Source organism: Acanthochromis polyacanthus, chromosome 13, assembly GCF_021347895.1.
Source record: "Acanthochromis polyacanthus isolate Apoly-LR-REF ecotype Palm Island chromosome 13, KAUST_Apoly_ChrSc, whole genome shotgun sequence".
NCBI classification, from domain to species: Eukaryota; Metazoa; Chordata; class Actinopteri; family Pomacentridae; genus Acanthochromis; species Acanthochromis polyacanthus.
Window position 1 is genome coordinate 40,917,133 of NC_067125.1, and position 23,395 is coordinate 40,940,527.

Consider the following 23,395-nt stretch of genomic DNA (forward strand, 5'->3'; position numbering starts at 1 on the left):
CCTTACAGCATAAAATACTGGTTAGGAATGTCAAACAGTGGATTAGGGTTTTTGTTTCTACACAAGCAGGAGGGCCAATCCTTTTCTGTGTCCTCACTCACCCTCTGCAAACTGAAAAAAATCCACTTAACTCAATAAAGAATAAAAAAAATAGATATCTGTATACAAGTACGCATTTAACTTGCAATCCTGCCAATCATCCATGGAGTAATACCAGCGCAGCATAAGGTAGATGGAATCCATGGTGTCCATTACATGTGTGGTTAAGCAACGAAACAACCTCAGTCTGTCCACTCCAACAGTGTAACACACATAGTTTCACAGGACAGATGCCATTTGTGGCCGTAAGTTGGAGTGTGATTGATTCAGAATGAAGACTTCATGTAAAATCAATGCAGAAAACAGCTTTTAGATGGTGTGTGCCCGTGTTGGCAGCATCGATCCAGGACGGAAAAACACTGCAAAGAGTTCGCTGAAAGTTCAATATCTGGGATAACAGTCTTTGTCGCCTTTGAATGGATTCTTAAACAGTGTAAGATTATAGAAAAATCATGGCAGAAGAAAGAACAACCAAGTACAGAGGAAAAGTTCCTTGCAAAAAGCATTTAGATGATGTGACTCCATCGCTCTTCTGTTAGACTTTTACAGGCTCGATATTCGACCCAACAGAGCATTTTCAGCACAACTGAAAAACCCATAGTGTGTTAAACTATCAAAGACACATCAATGCAGCAAATGCAGATGTGAGTTTGTTGTATTACTTTGTCTTTAAGAAAATGACCTCTATCCCAAAGATAAACTAGAAAAGCACTCAAAGAGTTCAGTACTCCGCCAAGGCTGCTCAGTCGCATCATTTCTGATGGCTGAAATCTTTAAACAGTCTGTGGATCCAGACTATAAGCTGCATCACTGCCAAATTTTAATTAATTGGTCCTTGTGTCATTTCTGACCTTCCCTGAAAATTTCATCCAAATCTATCAGTCTCTTTTTGAGTAATGTTGCTGACAGACCGGCAGACAGACGGACCAACGGCGCTCGTCACATAACTCCGCCTCCTTGGCAGAGTAATACTAGAAGTAGGGTAAGAGCTAGATGTGATTCCTACATCCATCTGCATTTGTTCGACTGAAATGAGCGGATACGGAACAGTGCCCTGGTGTTAAGTGATCTTTGCAGCAGCGTGGGCCATCTGTTGAGCATCTGCACCGAATGAAAACGGTTTTGCACAGACAGCAATTCTGGCAGTTCTGACAACTACAAAAACTGCTGAAGCTGACTTTACAAGGATGCTGGGCAAAGTGTAGAAACCTCTAACCAAATATTTTCAAGCTGCTGTGTGAGGCACCAGAGGAGCCGAGACTGTATTCTGTGTGGTTAGAAACGCTGAACTCATGCTCTGAATGCTATTTGGAAAACTTATTTTCATTTTGTCATTTCATAAGAAGACTGACAACCGCTACATAACTTTGTGAATTCACAACAGATAGTATGTCAGAATTCAAAAGGAGATGATTAAATTCTTTCAGCAACTCAGTTAAGCTTTAAGCCATCGAGCACTTGAGGTTTTTAGAGACAGTAAAACAAACTAACGTGCTCCCGGGTGCCCCTGAAAGGTCCTCATGTATCGATTGAGTACAAGATCAATTTCTGCCCTTGCTGTTTTTACTGGGGGAAATCTCTTCACTTTAATGGACACAATTCTCTCAAATGGTTCCAGATTGCAGCCAAGCTGAGTCATCACAAGTTCTGTTTGTACTGAACAAAATAACAGCATATGAGCTCTGTTGTTCAAGTGATTTGTTCGAAAAATAAAAAGTGGCTATTGCAAGGCCACCATTCAGTCTGTAAAAATGTTGTGTAGTGTGTGCTCAGGAAAGTGTACACAGAGAGCTCTTTGCAATATCTTGTCCTGTTTTGTCCCATTATTTGATCTTGTCCTGGTAAAAGCTGTTTCCTATTACTTCATATATATAGAATAAAATCTACTCTCCTCTTTCTTTATTTAATCACTGGGATACATCTCCATATATAGTATGCTAAAAACAACAATGAACAGTGATTCAAGCTCAAAATCCTCTTTTTCTTCCTCATCGCCAAGTCAGTAGATTATATGCACTCACATCTTCAATACAGACTCCAGAGAGACTCCTGTTCTACACAGATCTCCTGAAGGCCAATCCATGGTTTCTGTTCCCTCTGCGGACCCCCACATGCAGCCTGAAATTTTAAACCGTGCAGACTTCCTGCACAGAAAGCCCCCCCAACTGTGCATGCACCATAAAAGTCAACTGGATGCTTGTTTTGTGCATGATATGTACGTATATTTGCCATATTCCACATCCTTGGGCTCTTCTTCCTTCTGTCAGGAGTTTGCCATCATGTTTTCTCATGTGTAGATTGTGCCCGCAACTAAATATGCAAGGAGTTCAAGTCTGCAGCTGTCAGGATTTCCTCCATGAACTGGCCTCTGGGGAACATATTAATGAAGAAGAAAAAGCAGAAGCCCTTATTTGCTACAAATACATTTTACAGCATTGTGAAATGTTGTTTTCACACAACCTAACTGGGGTCAGAGTGCAGGGTCAGCCATGGTACAGTGCCCTGCAGCAGGAAGGGTTAAGGACCCTGTTCAAGGGCTCAACAATGGTTGATCCTCTGACTTTCTGATCACTAGTCGACAGGCTTAGTCATTGTGCCACTACTGCCTCATGCTACAAAACATATTGAAAGAGACTATATTTTTCACTTAACGGGAAAAAAGCATTGTTGTAATCACTACCCAAGCTAGGGCAGAGTGTTGCAGTATTTGTGACTTCAACCGTGAATTCTGACTGAATTACAATATGGTGCAGGATGTGGCAAAAGATTCTGAGTTGGATCACTAATCTAGTGGAGGAATTTAAAATTCATGGTTCAATATGAGCTTTGGAGTTACAGTTTGATATGTTTGGGTTCTGCAGAAAACAACAAAAAAAGCGTGTTTTCTCAGCTTTTTTTCAAAAGATGAAAACACGACTCCATGGACATGACCACTGAAAAAAATAAGCTACTCAGATACTGTGAATAAGAAAAGACTGAGCTGCTGACAGTCACTCTAAAATGCAGAAAATAAAAAAAGTGCAACACATTTATTATGAATTTGAAATGAGCCGTTCTGTTTTACTGTCTCTGTCCACATTTAAAAACAGAACAAAGTCACGCTGTCGTTCTCTCTTTTTATCAACAATGAGGGCACAGACATTTGTTTTAATTAATCTGTTTGAAATTATCCGTGGACAGAAGTGATGGCGAGCCTGGAATCTGCACACAGTGTTACAGTCATTTTTGGGCTCCAAGGAAATTGTATTCTGAATCAAACATCTTGTACCACATGGTTCAGGACAGACACATGTTCAGCTACACCCCTACTAGTGGACAGTGACAGTGTTTAAGGAGCAAAATCAGACAAAACACGGGTGATGTGTTTCTTCCTAATATGTCAGTCAGGCAGTTGGCTCAAATACTGCATGAAAATGGCACCAAGTCTTTAAAGGATCCACTCTAACATCTGCCAATAATACTAAAATCTCCTTATTCTGCTGGGACTTAAGCAAGAATAAGAGAGAAGGTAACGTGGGAAGACACTGTTTGAGAAGCAAAGATATAAAGCCACAGTTAATTTAGAAGCAGTGAGGGAGGAGGGAGAAGAAAAGGTGTGATGGTGGAAGAGAAAAGTGCAAATGACAAGAGTGCAAAGAAAAAACGGGACTTAAGGGAACAGAAGAAAAATGGTACAGGAGAGCAGAGGTGAAGAGAACAGAAGCAAAGGCAGAAGAAGAGGGAAATTCCCCTGAAGTGTGTTTGCGTCTCCTGAGAGGATCACAGATTGGTAAGACGAGTGACCTTGTGGTCATCTGTCAGCCCCTCTGACTCCGCTGGAAGCAGGAAACCTCTCCAGGGAAAGAACACACACCGACACACACACTGCAACACACACATTGGACAGAAAACTGAAGAGAACATATGTGTGCTCCCACATTCACACATAGAAACAAAACAAACACATGAAAATACTTCTCACACAGCACAAAATGTCTCTTTTCACGTACTGAAGCAAGTTTTTTGTGATCAACAAACACGATGGCCACATATTACATCCTAAAGGCTTCCACTGCACAGCCTTACTGCTGTCCTCACCACAGTCAACTTTTCAATTTTCTCATATTCTGTCCCCTGAGGCGTTTACTTACACACAATATTTTAAGAAAATGTGAACATGCTGTGCTGTAAATAACATAAATCAAACATGCTGTGCAGTTGTTCCTACAGATTGCAAAAAAAGCAGACAGAAAAAAAAACTACTTATGTTAATGCTTATAACCACCTCTCACTGCCTTAATGGATAGGACATTTTAGAATTCTAATTCTATGCTTCAAAGTCAAAAGTCTGAACAGTTTTAATATTTATTTTAGAGAAAAAGGTCCCTTTTAAAATTGGCTGGCTTGGTGTTCTCCAATGCAAATGCTCTAAAGTCACCTCATCCTTTCACAGTATCACAGGAAGCAGCGACATCACTGAAGATTTTTTCCTGCCATCATTACAGAGCATAAGGCCAGTGCTTCCCACATAAAAATTATATGAGATCACAGTCCATCCACTGCTTCACTGTGGGTAAAAACGCCTTGCAATTATTTTAATGGTCACTGGGGACCATATGCTGTTATTAGCTGGTCCAGGACATTATCATCTCATTATCACGAAGCAGCGGCCCACCATTTATACAGTGACTTATTATGATCCATGCTCTCATCTTGGATGACAGAGCTGCAACAAGGAAAGGTCAACTAAAAGAGGAAGGTAACACAGATGTCATCTAGTGTTTAGTACCACCATACCACTGTATCACACAGAGGAATGACTTCTCTGTAAAATCTGACACAAATGTGACATAAAATCAGTAAGCTGTTAGTTTACAGTAAATGTACTTGAAAATACAGAATATCAGATGAACAGGCTGCATCACTGAAACATGTATGTGCAGCTGTCGATTACTGACTACAAAAAAGCACCTAGCTTAAAGGAAGCTAATTACTGCAACGTGTTTGTTGTAGCTGCAGGGTTTTTGATGACAAGCAAAAAAAAATGTAAGGATGATAACAGCTACAAGTGCTGTTATGTGTGTGTGTGAGACCAGGTTATTAAATCAGTGTCCATAAATCAGTCTTGTTAAAAATCAGGCCACTGCTTTCAATTTAAGGACCAAACTAATCAGTCTTGTAAATTAGAATATCAGCCCCGTAAAATGGGCTGAAATATCAATTTGGAACTTGGATTAATAACTACAACTAAAATTAGCACACGAATAACCAGTTAAAGTTGAAGGATTCTGAAGTTCTGAACAGCAGAGGTTGGCAGCGTCCACGCTTGTACAACATTAAGTAAACCAGCGTTATACTCAAAAGCAATTTATTAACCAAAGTGAAAGCAAATATATATATACAGTACAATCTAACTAAAAGTAATTAACTAAAGACCGTGCGTGTGTACAAATGTGTGTCAGAAATAATGACTTGTTGTCCCTTTAAAGGGGAACTTCTTTTTTTTTTTTCAACCTGGGGTCTGTTTCCATATGTAATTTCATACATGTGAGTGATGGAGAAATGAATTTTTGACATAGCTCCAGTATTTAGCCAGGCAGGCAGCTTAGCAGCTCAGCTAGCAGCTCAGCTAGCGAAAAGTATGAGGCAGCTGGCCCCCCCCCGTGTCAAAGTCCGCCCTAACGTGCTTTTTTCCCCCCACTGACCGGCTCAGATAGTCTCAATGAGTGTCCCACAACATACTAGAGATGAGAAGTGAAGAAAACCTCCACATTACCTGGAGATCGCTCTTTGTTGTGGTCTGTATCCAAAGCTCAGGACGCTAGAACGCAAATCTCGTTCCGAAATCGCGGTGTTTTGGCGCGAGCTATCGCGCGATTTCGGAACGAGATTTGCGTTCTAGCGTCCTGAGCTTTGGATACAGACCACAGCAAAGAGCGATCGCCAGGTAATGTGGAGGTTTTCTTCACTTCTCATCTCTAGTATGTTGTGGGACACTCATTGAGACTATCTGAGCCGGTCAGTGTGGGGAAAAAAAAGCACGTTAGGGCGGACTTTGTCGTGGGGGGGGACCAGCTGTCCCATACTTTTCGCTAGCTGAGCTGCTAGCTGAGCTGCTAAGCTGCCTGCCTGGCTAAATACTGGAGCTATGTCAAAAATTCATTTCTCCATCACTCACATGTATGAAATTACATACTGAAACAGACCCCAGGTTGAAAAAAAACTGAAGTTCCCCTTTAAATGTTCCAAGTACTGCGTTTGAACACACACATGGAAGGTCAGCCACAAGAGAGCCTGTGAAGAAGGAGTTTTGACTTTCCCCTCTACATGTATGTCTCTGTCAGAGCCAATTCAAAGGATGCTTTTTTGATCTGTGTAGAATTAGAGTGCCAGGTTGAAAAAGAGGATGCTAGTTTGCATGCAAGACGCTACTGTATTTCTGAGTGCAGCATAACTAACACCAACGTAGTGATACTGCAGACTGCAGCGCTAAGTACCTAATAAATTAAACCTGAAAGGAGCAACGAAGCTCTGTAAATCAAATCAAAACAGTGCATGCACATTAACAAAGTTCTAGGCTTAGCTGGGGTGTAAGCTCACTCACCACAGTCCATGAAGGGCTTCCTCTGGTTGTCTGTTAGCTGGTGATTCCACCTGTCTTATGGTTGAAGTGCTGGAAAGAGTTATAGTTTCTACCAAGGTTTGACGGTTTCGGAGAACATTTCTAATTGTGATTTTTCGTGGCTCGGTGGTTAGTATTGTCACTTTGTGGCAAGAAGATCCCCGGTTCAAATCCTGGCCTGGTCCTGGGATCTTTCTACATGGAGTTTGCATGTTCTCCCTGTGCATGCGTGGGTTTTCTCCGGGTACTCCGGCTTCCTCCCACAGTCCAAAAACATGCTGAGGTTAATTGATTACTCTAAATTGTCCGTAGGTGTGAATGTGAGTGTGATTGTTGGTCTGTATATGTAGCCCTGTGACAGACTGGTGACCTGTCCAGGGTGTCCCCTGCCTTCACCTGAGTCAGCTGGGATAGACTCCTGTCCTCCTGCGACCCTAATGAGGATTAAGTGTTGTTTTGATCATAGATGGATGTTGTGATTTGATTTGTGTCGTAACTTTTGCTTCAGTTCAGTACTGACTGTGTATTATTAAAACATGAACGATCATATGCAATACCATCAAAAACATGCTACTCGGGCACAGCATTAAACTGCAAACCCACTGACACTACAGTCTAAACTGTGGGTCAGACACAGCTTCACATACATACAAATCTGAAGGCTCAATTCTCCAATTACAGCATTTCACATTTTAAATTGATGAACTAGTTCCTACTGTGCTGTGTTAAAGCTGAAGGACCTGGTTGCTTTTTGCCTACATGTGTGCTATAGAAAACAGCACACTGTGCGTATGCAGCTCAGAAAATATACCTGGCATAGCTCTTATATTTTCTTTGGATAAATGTAGCTATGTCTTGATATTATAAAATACTTTGCTACGGCTTTGGTCCCTGCATCAGTCGAAGCTGCTGGACGCCATGCAGATTCCATTCATCCTCTCAGACATTTTGCCTTCCTGCCGGTGGAGTTCCCATTTCTCTCCACACCTCCGACATTATGCTCTGCTGCAGTGTTTTTTCATTACGTTTCCTTCCTCCTCCTGAGCATGCTGTGGACCGTGTTAGCTTTTTCTCTCACTTCCCACCGCTGGAAACCCTCTGCTGAGGTGGGACACGCTGTAGCTTCTTCTGTAATCCAGGGCGTTCATTGGGAAAACAGCACTGTGAGAACTTTCAATCACATAGCGTGCACAGTAAGGCTGATGAAGGCGGTGAGAGACACCAGCGGTATCAGCACCAGGAGCCCCAGAGACAAGGTTCCAGTCCTGGACGTCAACAGCACACTTGGAGCATGAAGAAAAGAAAACTGAATGGCACTCAAGCTGTTTGGCTAATGTGTTGCATTCCTGGTTTGCACAAAGTTCTGATGCTAACAGTCATGATTTTACTGTCTGGCTCCCGTGTAAGCGGATTCTGCACTCAGTCTGATGTTACTTGCTGCTGGCTGTGGCTCATCCATGGTTTCTGTTGGGCTCTCATGAAAACGTGGCGACAGCCTGATGCAGCAGTGTTTAACATTTTAAACCCGGAAACCCAAAAGGAACCCAAGATATTTTACCACTCTTGTTTTATAGGGACTCACCAGATGTCAGTGTGCCGGTTGCCAAAAGTTAAAATGTGAATGTGTCAGATTTATCCAAAAAGCTGTGAAAGGAACACTAAATTTTGTCTCCAGTCTGATTACATATTTACAGTATAGGAAAGCAAATAGAATGCTTGTGTTCTTTTCTGTTTATATCCTCATGTTTCTTTAGTATTTATTTGGCCTCAAAGATATGTGTGTTAGAAAGATTGTGAGATAAAAAAATGTTTGTGTCTCACATTTGTAAGCTTTCCATAAGCATTGTATTGTGTTGTTGGTTAAACAAGAGAGAAAAGCCCCAAACACTGTGAACAGTGAACGTCACAGGAGAATGAATGCAGGAAGTTCTGGAAGAATGAAGGGAGGGTCACAAAGGTTAGCAAGAAAAAGGATAAAAACTGTGGATGTAGAGTGGAGAATTTTTATTATTATGAATGAAACTGACCTAAAGTCTTTAATGGGGTAAATCAGACTTTTCCTAGATGTAGGACTCTGGTGTGTTTTGCATTTAAATCATTGTTCAGACGTACAAACAGATTACTCATAATGTGTGGCTTTGCAATCAAAAATCCAAACAACTCACTGAAACAGCAGCTGAATGCCATCGGAGTAAGAATTATATCACAAAGTTTCTTAAATCTTGCATGCTAATTTGTGATAAAGACAAACTCTGTAAACACATTACCTTGGAAACAAGACTTTTCCTTCGATGCTGATGTTAATTTTTCAGCTCAGTAGGATTGGAAGTCATCAAAATGTAAGGAACAGCTGTGAAACAACACTTGCTGTTTAGAACCAGCTTAGACAGAATGGAATGTTTGAGAAGTTTCAGCTGACTTCTAAATAACAGCAAAAAGTAACGACTCTTACTTCTTACAGCGCCATTTAACAAACTTTCCAAATGTGTGTAAATGAGAACCTCAGAGGTGAAGCTCAAAGAGGTTTTTCTTTTGTATCTCATACGATTTAAGATTCTGAAAATATGAGGAACAAATTGTCAGTAGGTCAGTTTAGTGATGGCATAAACACTGCAGCAGTGGCTGAATGAGAATGTTCTGCTCTTTCAGCCTCTGTCCTCCTCTTCATTTTTCCTACTTAATGCTTGTCCTAACCACCTCCATCCATCTCTCCTTTTAACCTCTTCTCTCCTCCCAAACTCTGTCACCTGCACCATACTTATTTTCCTGTTTCTTTACACGTTTTTCACACAGATTTTACGCCCTTTTTTCTCGCTCTTTGCCGCTCCCTGCATAATCTCTCTCTGCCTCCATCCCTCTGTCTCTCTTTCCCTTTCTGACCCAGAGGGCCATGTTTCACTGAAATCCAATCCTCTCTCTTTTTTAAACCTGCTGTTCCATTTCACTCCCATTTTGTCACACTGCACTGCACACACAATACCCGCTCCTCCCTCATTTCTGTCTCCACATACACACAGCGGAGCGCACACACAACGCACATGCACTCATGCGTTCATACAGGCACACACACACACACACACACACACACACACACACACACACACATTAACAAACATTTGCACAACTGCAAACAAAATCGAAAGAAGAGGCTGGTACAGAACCAAAGAAGGCTTAATGAAGCCATCAATCAAATGTGACGCTCTCGGTTGGATTCATACACAAACACCTTATGAAGCTCACACCCTCCCTTGCAGCTCCGTGGCCATCCATCACGGCTTCACTGACTCCATTCAACCTCAACTCAGACCCAATCACACAGAGGTTAGGGGCTGACTTGTGCCAGAGTATGTGCATTTGAAAGACAGAGACTCCCCATTCGCTTTGGGAAGAGACGCTGAGGTGTTTCGTGCCTGTACAGCCCGTTTCAGCTGAACTGAGTGAGAGGCAAACGCATTGAACTGAGATCTGTACTGTTTACTGCTCAGCGGCTTTGACTGCTGATGGTTTGTGATGGAGGGTCAGCCCAACTCCAAAAGTGAGACAGACACAGATGCTCTTTCTTAATGTTATATATTGGTAATAGAAACTCAACTGAGATTAAATCAGGAGTAAGTTTGAGTTTCTTATTAATCACCACACTGGGAAAATGCATGTTAGTAACTGCAACTACTTAAAATTACAGCAATGATGACATGTATTTGAGTTTTATTTGAGTAAATAAGGTTCAAAAATACACAGAGGTAACAAGAATAACTGTAAAGCAAATAGTCAGGCCTGAAGCTTTAGCTAAATGCAGCATCAGGACAATGGATCCTGTTCCCTTACAAATATGAAGAATCACTGATGTACAGTTTGACATTTCTTTATGACATGCATAAGATGAGCTAAGTATTGTTTCATGAGACTAACAGTAAGAGAGCTCAGCAGAATGAAGCTTGTTACAGCCAAAACTTCTTTTATCCAAACTGTACCGTTCTTATGATGTATTTAAGATGTTGATGCTGTTCCACTTTGCTGTCTGGTTTGCTGACTGACTGTTGTTGTAAAACTGAAAACAGAACCACTCTGTTCCACTGTTGTACCTCATTATGCAAATGACAGGGCCATATTAAAATAACTGTATTTTAAAGTTTTTGGTCTACAAGCTAAAGTGCTTAAGAGGAAAAAATGTCTGTGTCCGTATCAGCCTGACATTCTAGAGCGCTAATAATTTGTCCTGGCAGAGCCAAATCTGCTTCCGTGACAATACTATCTTCACATAACACTTACAGCGCTCTCAAAAGCCTCTGTCGCTGCCGTCTCTGTGTGCCTGGCCTCACCGAAATGACGTCATTTCACTGCTGTTTGAGAAAGAGAGCAGCTCCACTTTGTATCCACTGGCTGGGATTAGCTCCACAGGGCAGAGAGATATGCGTGACCACTTTCACCCTCTCTGAGCTGGTGTACAGAGGCAGCCACATGGTCTCCTCTGAAGCACTGGAGTCAGCAGCACAATTCTGGGATCACAAATAAATACAGTTTGTGTATTTATGCACATTTCCTGTATATTTAAGTAGTTTACATGTTTGAGGATGAATAAATAATGATAGGTGTTTTGCAGATACCCTCCAAAAATAAAATCCCTTCAGATCCCTTCACAGTCCAAGTGTTTAGCATTCTGCCATTGCTAGGCAACTGCTTCGACCAGAATATATCAGTCCACAAGACTGATAACTACAAAAACATATTCCTTGGACCTTTGCCTATCTGTGCAATCTTATATGCATACAAATCTGATTATCAGATAAAATACAAAGAAATTAATGCTCAAATGATCAGTCAGGTGACAAAAACTAACTGGCAGCTACTATTCGAGTCATTTTTCAAGCAAAAAGGCAAACAAAAGCTTCCTAAATGTGAGAATTTTCTGCTTTTCTCTGTTTCCACCATTTTAAACTGAACATTAAAAAAATATAAAATTAGACAAAAAAAATCAAAAGAACATGACATCATGGGGTCTGTGAATTCATGATGTGCATTTTATCAAACAATCATGAAACTTATGGTTTGTTGCTACGCTAAAGGCAGCATTACATAAAAATATAAATGCATACCTGTGGAACCCAGGCCATGAAACACGGAGGAACGGCTGACACACTGGGAGAGTCATGCTGATTCTCACAAAGATGGACTCCATCAAAACTACAACCTTCCAACTGGAGACCTCCAACCTACAAATCAGGTGAGATGCAGCAGCAGACACAAGAAACACAAAGGAGACAAAAATGAAAACTAATTGAGTGTGATCATGGAGACACAATATTACAAATAAAAGATTATTAAAAGCAGCAGATTAGAGATAAAGAAGTTGCAAAGATATAAAGGGAAGAGAGCAAAAAGAAAAGAGGACAGAGTCTTTAAGTAAAGGGAAACACGGAGCATGAGGGAGACACAAACCGGCGTCACCAGATGAACTAGCATGTTCTGCACATAGTACATGAGAGAGACAGCGTTTGTGAGTGAATTCAGTCCAGTGACTCAGGGATTTTCCACAGTAAGCTAGACAATAAAGGGAACTCTGGCGTCAAGTCAGACATACACAGACAACTACTAAATCACCATAATCTGGGCAAGAAAAAAGCAAGAGACAAATCCAGAAAAGCTTCATTGTGTGTGTGTACGTGTGTGAGTGTGAATGTGTGTGTAAAAGAACTCATTGCTTCACAACAATTATCCCCTTTCTCTTTCTCTGTCAGATGTCTGAGTGTTTCCCTTCCCTCCCTGCAGCTGCAGCCTCTTTTTAAGCACCCACACCCTTCCCTTCCCTCTTTGTATATTTTAACTGAGCGCATGCCAAGTCGTGCCAATTTTATTAGAATGACAGAAATGAAACTATTCCCTCAAAGTACTGAACTGAAGACAGTAAAGTTACACCACCTTTAAATTAAGGCATGAAAAGGAAAGAAATGAAGATCAAAAGCAGTGTTGTAAAATGTGTGTACTTCCAGTGATGTATTTTGTGTATTTGTGTCCACTGAATGTATGAAAAGGACCAGGAGAGCTGAGATGACTGCTGTCAGCAGTACAGTTATCTCCAATTAATATGCAGAAAACTGTGCTTTCGTTCTAACTTTGTTTTCTTCTCTCTTGCAGCTCATGGCTTCTTATCTGCATCTGTAATCTATTCTTGCTGGCTTCTACTCCATTATTTTCCAATTATCACTCAGCCAGAGTCTGTCTTGTTTATAGCGCAGCATTCTGCAGCTGGATGGGAGGCTTTGCTGTTTGCATGCATGATCTATGGATTCATGTGTGTTTGCTGTAATTCTACCTTGACTTGAAGTTTGACCTGTGCAATTGGACTTCTCCATGACGACACAAAAACCAAACTATCCATAGAACAGCCCATGGACCTAGAAACAAACAACACATTTGATCTACTTTAGCACACCTGCTCTTTGTCTCATATTAAATCACAACACTTTGGTCTTACCTGGCAGTTTCTTGTCTCAAAGCATTGAGAAAGGTGTCAGGATGGAAGAGCTCGGATAAGTCTAGGAGGTCTGTCAGAAGAGTTTGTCTACTCGCACGCTCCACCCAGTTCTGTTTACACAGACATCGAGACAAACATGCAGAGACGCACACAGACAGACACAAAGATTAATGGACCAATAACTTAGCAAATAACAGTAAACACTCCAAGATAACATAGAATTCAGGCATGAAATCAGTTTTGCACAGCAGTCAGAAAAAGGATTTAGTGGATCATTTAAGGATAATGAGAATACAAACTATTTTCTTCTATTTCAAGAGTTGAACAGATTTGAATTCTTAAAATATTTCATCTAAATATTCACCCTCTTGTCATCAGCGGTTTAAATGCAATGAATATCAAATGGCTGACGTGTATTTTACTTGCCTTTTTAAATTTTCATAGTAAAGAACAATCTATGAGTGCAATGATCATAATTTCTAAGTTAGTGTGTATTTATTAAAAGACACAAAATGGTTACAAAGGAAGAGAGTAACACAAATAGCCAATAAAAATGTGCAGCTAATAGATAAGTTAAAGTCCCCTTGGCTTTTTTTTTTATCATGCCATCAACAAGCTGATAACACTGGAACCCCAATTACCTGCTAATGGGAACAAAGTACATGTGAGCCCACACAAAGAGGCACAAACGTACAGATTCCCTGTAGGCATGTGAATATATACACACACAAACATAGGCATGTGCACACAGACACGGGGATTTGTGCAAAATATACTGTGTCCAAATACACACTATGCAAAACATGATGTGCTTGAATCAGTGAGTGGAGACAGACCCCAGGAAGCCTTATCCAGTATGTTCATCCAGTGTGTCTTCTGCTGCAAGATCTGTTCTGATCAGGTGAGCAGCCTCCATCTGTGTCACTGCAAAAACTATTTAGTTTTGTCAAAAGAACAGCTCAGCTCACCTGATATATTTTACAGTTCAATCTGAATTCTCAGTTTGTATGCTTTCCTTCTTTTATTCTGTTGAAATGCTGAAAAGCTGCACTTTTGACTCTACCATCCTTTTTACCCTTAGACTGACCTCATGATGTTTAAACTTGGGTGGCTGCAGTAGCAAGATTTAAGCCTTGAGGGGTGACCTAATATCGATGTTGCGATCAATTCTGGGCGCTTATTCCGCATTTCTTTTCTTAACAGGTAATCAGTTCTTTAAATCTCCATAGAAATTAGTCAGTTTGGAGGTCAACTGAACAAAATTGCTGACAAATAAAGCTAGAATGAGCAAACATCTGATCCAACCCATGAGTTCATTTTTAACACAGCAGCAGTCTGCACTAGCTGTAGAGATCATTTAGAAAAAATGTGCAGAAGTGCAAGTCCGTACATTAACACAGACACGTACTTACAGGCACAAATAGAGGCTGCACTGGGAAATATTTTTGCGTATTAATAATAAAGTGAGTCAGTGTGTGCTGATGAAGTGCATACTACTTGTGTACATGCAAGTGTGTGAATATTTGAGTGTTTTCAAGGTCGTCTTGTGCGTCTGGAGGCACTGCTGTGCTGTTTGCTCTTTTTTTCTTCAGCCGCTCAACACAGCAGCAGCTCCAGACTCCGCCTTTATTAGACTGATTAGCTAATAACAGACACGCTGCTAACAGAGATATCACTCAGTAATGATGGGCAGAAACAGACAGTTAAGGACAGTGCAGCTTCTAGATGGACGCATATGAAGACAGATGGAGCGCAGGTAGAGAGGGAGGCTAATAGAGAAAAAAAACGAGACGTGTCAGGCAGACGTACACACAAACAGATGGGTAAGCACACAGGCCAGCAGACAGACAGACAGAGGCAGTGAGGCTCGCCCACATAGATAATGAAATGCATCCACACAGAAATAAATAATTCCTGAATGTGTGAGTGTATGTGTGCATCCTGGTCTGCCAGAGCATATTGAGGTAGGCGTACAGTCAGACACAGCTGAGAGGAGATGGAGAGCAGTTTCCACCAGAACCCTGATTTCCTGGCACAGCCCAAAGGCTGACACTTCCCAAAACCTCCTGCCTTTATAGAATAATCCCATTTTATTTATGAAGCGCTTTTGAAAACAACAGTAGAATTTTTCTGGCATGGTTTTAATCAACACACTGCCTAGATCACACCATGAGCAAGAACTTTGAAGTACTACAGGCTTAGCTGAAGGACTCGTGTCATCTTTAGAGACACGAGAGAAAAATGTATGATTCCAATTCATGTTTTAAGATGTTTGAAGTGGTGGTCCTTTAAAATCATCTGGAACTAAAAACATTTTGTAATATTAATCACTCCTGAAGGACAAGGCTTCTAGTAGGATAAAATGCATGATGAATTTAAATGGATCCCTCAGTCATTATACTAATGCTGATTAGAACATTCTTAAACTTCTCAAGTGTCATTCCAATGAGAGTTGTACCACAAAGGATTCTCAGGGACATTTGGTTTTTGTAATGAGCTGTGAGGTCAACAGCAAATGTCTTTTTTTGTTGAGAGCAAGATCCCCTTATAGTAGCAGGCCTTTGTAAATGCACCTTAGACCAGAAGAATGACAAATTCAGCACCGTTTCCATAAATGTTTCTATATGTTTCCATTTCATACAAGCATTCTTTGTGTAACTGTGGGAAAAAAGCAAAAGAGACAGACAGATTCACTAACAAATAGTGTGTATATTTCATGTGAACATATCAGTGTGTTACCTGTATGGCTAGAGCCCGTGTCACTACAGCTCTGAGGTACTGCATTGGCTCCTCTGGTCCCTCCCACTTAGTCTGCCATGTTAAAGGACACTGACATGGAGGAAAAAGACACAAAAACACTGAAAAACAAGGAAAAGCAAGAAAGTGTGCAATATAAAAAATAGAATAAATCCTGTTATTATCACTGTGGAGCTCTGCAGTCAGTAAGCTAAGTCCTTCAGTCAGGTTGCTTAGAGGTGAACTGAATCTACTTCTCTCTTTATCACAAAGCAAATATCAAATTCTTTATTGATAACAGCTTACGTCTGCCCATAAAGTTGCTGGTTTGGGTGTGGGCATTTTAAGATAATGTTTTTAAACCAAACCTAAAAAATCATGAAATTTTGAGATGTCCAGACATGCGGGGGAACAAATCCCACATCACAGACAAATATGACTGTAACGGGTCATCATGGAAGAACATGATATCATTTCTTTGACACAGATTTGTGTGTTTAGCCATCTGCCCATGGCCTTTGTTTGACAATAAAATTGTAGTAAAAGCACAATTCAGTGGGGTAAACTGCAATACCTCATTTGTCAAAAAGAAAATACAACAATGGACTTTCTCTGGGGAAACCAATGATTGTTTTCTGTGGTGGTTCCAAAGTACCAAAACATTTAGGAGAGGATGGATGGATGGATGGATGGATGGATGGATGGATGGATGGATGGATAAAAATACCTCAAAAACATCTGTCTAACAGTAATGTGGTGTCCTTTAACAATAACAACAATATTTCCAGTGGCTAATTGGGTAGTTTGAGTTGTTTGGGGGCACAAACAAATGGAAAACCTTCGTGTAGGTGGCCAAGGAAAGTTCCCCTCAGGACACAGCAGTTAACTTTGGAACAGCTAAAGCAGTCTATGTTACTTTAACTGTAAGACTGGAGACTGAGAATTGAACATGATTCAAACAAGTCCTAGGAACTAAAAGGAACTTTGTACGTCTCTCAGCTGCAAGTCAACCATTGAGTCACTCTGCTGCTGTGTGCTAATGATGCCAAACAACAAATATGGCCACTCAGGCTGCAGTAATTACATTTTAAATGTTTTAATAGGAATATTTCTTTGACTACTTTTTGCTGATGTCAGTTTCCCTGAAAGCAACTGTGATGATATAAAAATAAAAAAGTGTCAGCATTAATTACTACAACTTGAACTAAAACTCAGTGATAACACAGATTGTTAACCTCTGTTCAAAAAGCCATCTCTGCATTAGTCATCATGTCTTGATATTAATGATCTCACTACCAACTAAAGGCAGTAGTTATATTTATTTCTGTTTTGCTGCACAGCTTACCACTCTCTTCTGATCGGTGGTTTGTGTAGTTTCCGAGTATCTAATTATTTTTTAGTGCACAGCTGAGGAGAGGGGCAGTGGAGCTGATCCCTTCAGAGCCTCGCCTGCCATACTTTTACAATATTACAACCCCAAATGGTCCATTTTCCACATATATAAATCACATCACCAGCTCATTCTGTTCCTTTTCACTGGCTGAAAGTGGGCTAATCAGTAATGGCTGGTTATAACTGAAGCCTGAACACATAATGGCACGAAACCCTGTGAACTGCAAGTTGTACATTATTCTATTTGCTGCAAAGACTTAAAATCTCATTGGAATTCTGTCTTATGATGCAGTTGCAACAACCACCCTTTAATTGTCTAAATATTATATGTAATTAGGCTTTTTCTTGTATAATTGGTTGAGACTAAATGCATAATGCCCTCAAGTGCAGAAAAAGTCAGCCACACCTCAAGGCTCATTTTCTTTCTAAAAACATTTTATTGATGCTTCTTTACATGATTTGTTTTTGTTTTGATTATTGCTCTATTTATTTATTTTTTTTGCTTTTGCTATAATGAATTGTGTTTGAATTATGTCTTGTTTGACTGTAGGCCTTGATTTACACCATTAAACATAGTTTTTTATGAAGTGCTACATACTGACTTACTAATTGGTTATAATGGATATTGAACAATGATAACTTTACATTGTACAAGACAGAGCAAGTATCTCCAGTCTACTTGTGACTAATTCTAATGCTATAGAGTCTTAGAGCATTAGCAGACTGAGACAAAACATGAAGCAATGCCAATAAAATAAGGGGCTTAAGTTAGTACAGTAATAAAAACCTGTACTAGGTTTTTATTAAAAACCTGTACCTGTACTGGGTTACTCAATTCAATTCAATTCAATTTTATTTATATAGCGTCAATTACAGTCAAATTGTCTCAAGACGCTTTACAGAACCCATATGCCTGACCCCCAGAGCAGCCCAAAGGTGACAGTGGCAGGAAAACACCCTTTTAACAGGGAAGAAACCTTGAGCAGAACCCGGCTCTTTATGTGGGGGGGGGACGACTCAGTTCACTTATTTCGTCTTATATGGTGTAACAGCCGAGCAGAGGGTTGTCAGCAGTGATGTAAAGCACTGCCAACTAGGGTCACAGAAGTCCTGAGGTGTTGGATAAAAATTCAGCTGGGACTAAATTTGGTGTGGGTTGAGAATTTTGTGGCTGGGAAATGTACAACAGCATCATCAAATATGACAGCTGCTGCTGCTTTTTCCAAGACTTGATAACCTTTTTACGCTCAGGCAACATTTGTTCAAAATAGTGTGAAGTCTGTCGAAACGCTTCCTTCATGGGAAGACCTTTACTATCAGAAAGCTTAAACCGGTGGATTGGGTCAATTAGTTATATGAGTTTAAAAAACTAAATAAAAACAGGCCAAGGGAAAATTTTATGAATTTTACTGCTCTACAAAACTATGGCAAACATCAAGCAACTCATTAAAACGCTGCATCTTCATTAAATACAACACAAGCAGGACATCTTAAAATGGGCCCTTGACAGAATCATGAAGATGCTCAGAGCACTGGGCCTTGGGAACAGTTGAACATTTAAATTAAAAGCAGAAAAAAAACTGCTTTGTAAAACAGTAATGACATCTGTTTGACATGCTGAGCAGTTACATCGGTCACTCTTAATGCACTACAAGATGTCCTCATTTGGGAAAATAATGCCAAAGGTGGAGGTATAAAGTACTACACTAGGACATTTCATTTTTTATTAAGTCTTACCAGATGAACACTTGAAGGAAAAGTAGATCAAGCAGATTTTTAAAATGTGTTGGCTAATTACGTTTCTCCTCTTTACTGTGACCACGAGCACGGATTTAACAGCATGAGTGAACAGAGGATTAAGGAATGACTGTATATTTGGTTTGTTCTATAGAATTAGAATGGACTTCTATGTTTGGCTTTACACCTGAATCATTTTGTTTTACATAAAGCATGTGGATAAAACACATCTGAATGCATTAACTAATGCTTTGGTTATATATGCACTTTGATCAGACTTGTATGTATTTTTTCACATCATTACATTATGCTATTGGAAAAACATTCTTGTCAGCATTGTGGTACAGATTTCAGTTGCATCCTGGCGGCTAACACATTTGATAGCACAGTTATTAGGATTGACTTTAGAGAAAGAATACATCAGAGGGGGAAAAAAGGGAAGATAATTAGAGAGTAAGGAAAACATGAACGATAGGAGATGGAGAAAGTTGGTCGGGGGAGCGATGGGAATCACACTTAAGACCTGCTTATTAATATAGAAAAGAGAGAGGGGGAAAGCAGTGAAGAAGGAATTATGCCCAAGGCTTCTCCCAGAATATTACAAACACAGGAGTGAAAGGTTGACGGGATGTCTCTTCTTCTCTACCTCATCATATCCCCTTTGTCCTCATCACAGCCTGGAGACATACGAGGATACATATTGCGTTTTCTGGATGTCTACAAGTCAGCTCTGTATACTGTATGAGTGTCTGCCCCTGTGGCCTCAGCTTCACCTCAAAAACAGTATAGTGAAGAGAAAACTTTACTTTACCCTGCGACTCAGAAAGTCAGGCCTAATTATGTGTGTGATAGTACACATAAGATGGCATGTAGAGACATGAAAGATCCAACAACAGTGTACAAAGCTGTCATTTTAGAAGATATTAAAGCTAAATGACTTACAAGCTGCTTCACATGCTCTATCTAGCAGAAAGGCTGTACTGCACAATTTAAAACAACAGTAAAAAGTGCAATATAAGACCATATTAGTACTCAGCATTGTTCAATTTTCATTCATATCTGTCTTTTGATTGTTAAAATTCATCTTGTGCACACACACAAAATAACAGGTATGTGCTGGGCCAACACAGTCTGGCATTCATGTTTTTATTTATTAGTACAAACTATATGTATCTCATTCATTTCCCTCTTTACTCTATGTCAGGGCCCCCTCCTCCACCCCTGCCTCAGCCCCCACCTGACCCCCTCTCTCCTTCCCTCCGTCTCCAGTGGAGCTGCCCCCCACCCAGTCCTGCCTTCTGGAACCCCGGATTCCCTGTCCACCCGGACCTGCCCTCCTGGTCCTCCCCAAACCCTTACCTGGATCTCTCCCCCCGCCTTGGAAGGCCCCTGCTCCACCACTCCCTGCCCTCTCTGCATGGGTTGACCCCCCACATCTTGACACTCTATTAATGTCTTATTTCTTTCTCCTGTCTTACCTCTTGGTTTAGCAGGGCAGTGGCCAGTTTCTGGACTTCTGGAGTTAACAGTTGGGTCCCTCTGATGACTTTGCTCAGTGCAGCCAGGGATTGGTGGATACTCTGTAGCAACACTTACAGTTTACATACTGTACACACTGTATAAAAGTTTGCATCTGTGTAGCTGGAAAGTTGAAATCTTACCATTTTCACTGCACACAATTATCTAGTTTATAAAAACTGACAGGCTCTGTGAATACAGGACGGATAGGGATCTTCCTTACATTCATTTGATAGCTTTGCTTTAAATGCAATAGTCCTGCACTTGAGAAAAACGCACAGGACACATTCACTACTACAGAAGCCACCAAATGAAAGCCATAATACATAATGCTGTCCTGTTAAAATATTTCTTAATATGAGAATGCATGATTCAGCGCTGCTTGTGGTTTCACCCTGTTCCCAGAATAAAGGTCACACACCCACTGCAGATTAATTACATAACTGACCAGTTTATGATTCAGACTCATATTATGCATCTCCATGAAGCAAAGCTCCCTTTTTACAGTTCTTAACATGTTCACATGCCTATCTCATTCTCATTTCACGTAGCCATCCCTCATGCTATCTGATGATAGCCGTGTGTGTAAACACAAATCATCTGTAAACACCATCCTGGAAGAATTTTCCTTTTGATAATGTAACTCAGGGTAGCTATCATTTAGTTATTTGACACACCTGGACCAAGCGGATGGCACTGAACTGCTCCAACACAATGAAGGACAGGACTGGTGACCTCTGACCTTCTGTAGGTGGATCCACCTTCTGGTGAATCAGAGTGGAACCCTGAGAGTACACAGACAAACATATTAGCAAATTGATGGATGAGACAGAGTGGTACTAGATATATGTAATGAAACAAATCCTATAGGCTCTACTGCTTCAAGACCTACTGTATACTATTGTACAATCAGCCTCACAGTGCCTTTTGTCATTCATATAACCCTTTTAGCGCTGCACTAACTGATCAGTCTTCTCAAAGCGGCTGCTCCATAGTACACAAAATATTATTTAGATGAAGATGCATAATGTGTTTTGTAGCCTCTACCGAGCATCAGCATATTATTGTTCTTTGTTCTGAATGATTTTTTCCACTTAGTGCAGTATATCTGCCCAGTGTTCCCTTAGGGTTTCCTTTGTTGAACCTGCATATACTAAATTATTTTGCTCTTAGTTCTTCTGCAGTAACAAGATGTAACTAAATATGAAACAGTTGCTCTCTCTCTCTCTCTGCAGTGCAAATCAGGGGAACAATTTGTTTGCATTAGATAACACTGTAAGTATGTCGAGTGTTTGCAGCAAAAACAAACATGCACAAACACTGATATCTAGTTGGATTCTGCAGCGGACATCACTCTGGGTACCTGCACCTTATTCTGCTGTCCTTGCATCTACTCAATAAGTGACAGAGGAGGCAAAAAGGGAGGGAAGTATAGTAGGACTGTGAGGTGGAGGAATGTAGACAATGGAGAGTGAGAGATAAATGGGACAATGGAGAAAAGAGCGGGTAGGATGGGATTCTGCTTGACTACAGCTCTGCTATTGTCTCTATTCATAAACGTGACTAAAGAGCCAAATAAACATTCTCAGCTGTGTTGTGCTACTCCACTTCTCTCCAGACTACATAAAGATTTGTCATAATAAATATATACATATCTGCAAACACAAAGCCTTGCACACACCCTCTGCCAGCAAAGCAAGGGCACACACAGAACTGCACAATGCCATGTGTACTCGGACAAAAGGCTACACACACTTCTACAGACCAAAAACAACTTTTAAACACAGAGGAACACAAATAACGAACACGATCAAGTTACACACACCGGGAAGCCCACGTCAACTGATGGTCAAACACCAAGGGTTAGCTGATGACAAAGGGCCAGTGAATTAAAAGCAGTCAGTGGTAGATTGTGATCTATGAAAAGCTAGCTGGTCATGCAGCAGCAATAATTAACACAGTTAGTCATTCTGATTTTGGTATGTAGAAAACAAACCCTGCCTGCAAGGGACTGAGAAAACAGGAAAGAGAGGCACAGAGAGGCAGGTATAGATGCAAATTAGAGAAAAGGAGACAGCGAGCATGTGTGATTTACAGCATGAGAGCAGATAAAGGACAGGCAGAGCAATGGAGCAGGAATATGGTGGCTAAATTATTTAACGTGGAGGTAGATGTGCTTTTGATTTGAAAGGTGCTGGTCTCCAAGCAACCACACACAGCGTTATGTGTGATAACCACTGACTCTACTAATTTCCAATGATCTCTCACAGCTTTTAATTGAGACTAGGTGCTGCTGCATGGCTACTGTAAAAATGCTCTGGCATCAGAAAACGGTTTACACCCTTTTAATCCAGATGCTGTGTGATTTCATAAGAAGTAAAATACAGCCTGATGCAATTCATCAGGCTGAATTTCCCCTTGGTCTGTGTTCAGGCTGGTTAGAGTAACCAAGTTAAAATGAAAGTCGAGATGGAATCAGAATCAAATTGACAGCGTCAGCATTGCAGTTTGATTTGCACAACAAGGACAGCAAAAAGAAAATACGTCAGATAGAAACTTAAGAGTTCAGTTTGGTGAAAGAAAAGAGTGGAAAAGATGATCTGGGAAAAACAACCTGATTGAGCATTTTCCATAAGTTGAGGATAGGGAAAAGTCCATTCGACCAGAGCTCCCTGTCAAACTTTGAACCTGTTGCCACCGAACGACTGACGACGCGCAGCTGGGAAATTACCTGTGAATAAATCAGATGGAAACACAAATAAATAATGAACTAAGCAAAGGTGATTATAAAGTGGAACAATGGTATATTTTTACTGAATGAGCTATTTGAGTGTAGCCTG

General features: G+C 40.6%; 1 protein-coding gene across 1 annotated transcript in view; it reads right to left on the reverse strand.

Annotated features, from left to right (window-relative positions):
• Window positions 1-10,388: 10,388 nt before the first annotated feature.
• Window positions 10,389-23,395, reverse strand: part of LOC110967662 (cytoplasmic dynein 2 heavy chain 1) — a 134,439-nt gene continuing 121,432 nt past the window's right edge. The window contains exons 90-97 of the mRNA XM_051957789.1: window positions 23,170-23,286; window positions 21,233-21,340; window positions 20,516-20,617; window positions 15,912-16,001; window positions 13,173-13,282; window positions 13,011-13,092; window positions 11,794-11,910; window positions 10,389-11,196 (exon numbers count right to left, since the gene is read on the reverse strand). Of these exons, the coding sequence (XP_051813749.1) occupies window positions 11,035-11,196; window positions 11,794-11,910; window positions 13,011-13,092; window positions 13,173-13,282; window positions 15,912-16,001; window positions 20,516-20,617; window positions 21,233-21,340; window positions 23,170-23,286 (888 nt within the window). The 3' untranslated portion in view covers window positions 10,389-11,034. The remainder of the gene's footprint in view (window positions 11,197-11,793; window positions 11,911-13,010; window positions 13,093-13,172; window positions 13,283-15,911; window positions 16,002-20,515; window positions 20,618-21,232; window positions 21,341-23,169; window positions 23,287-23,395) is intronic.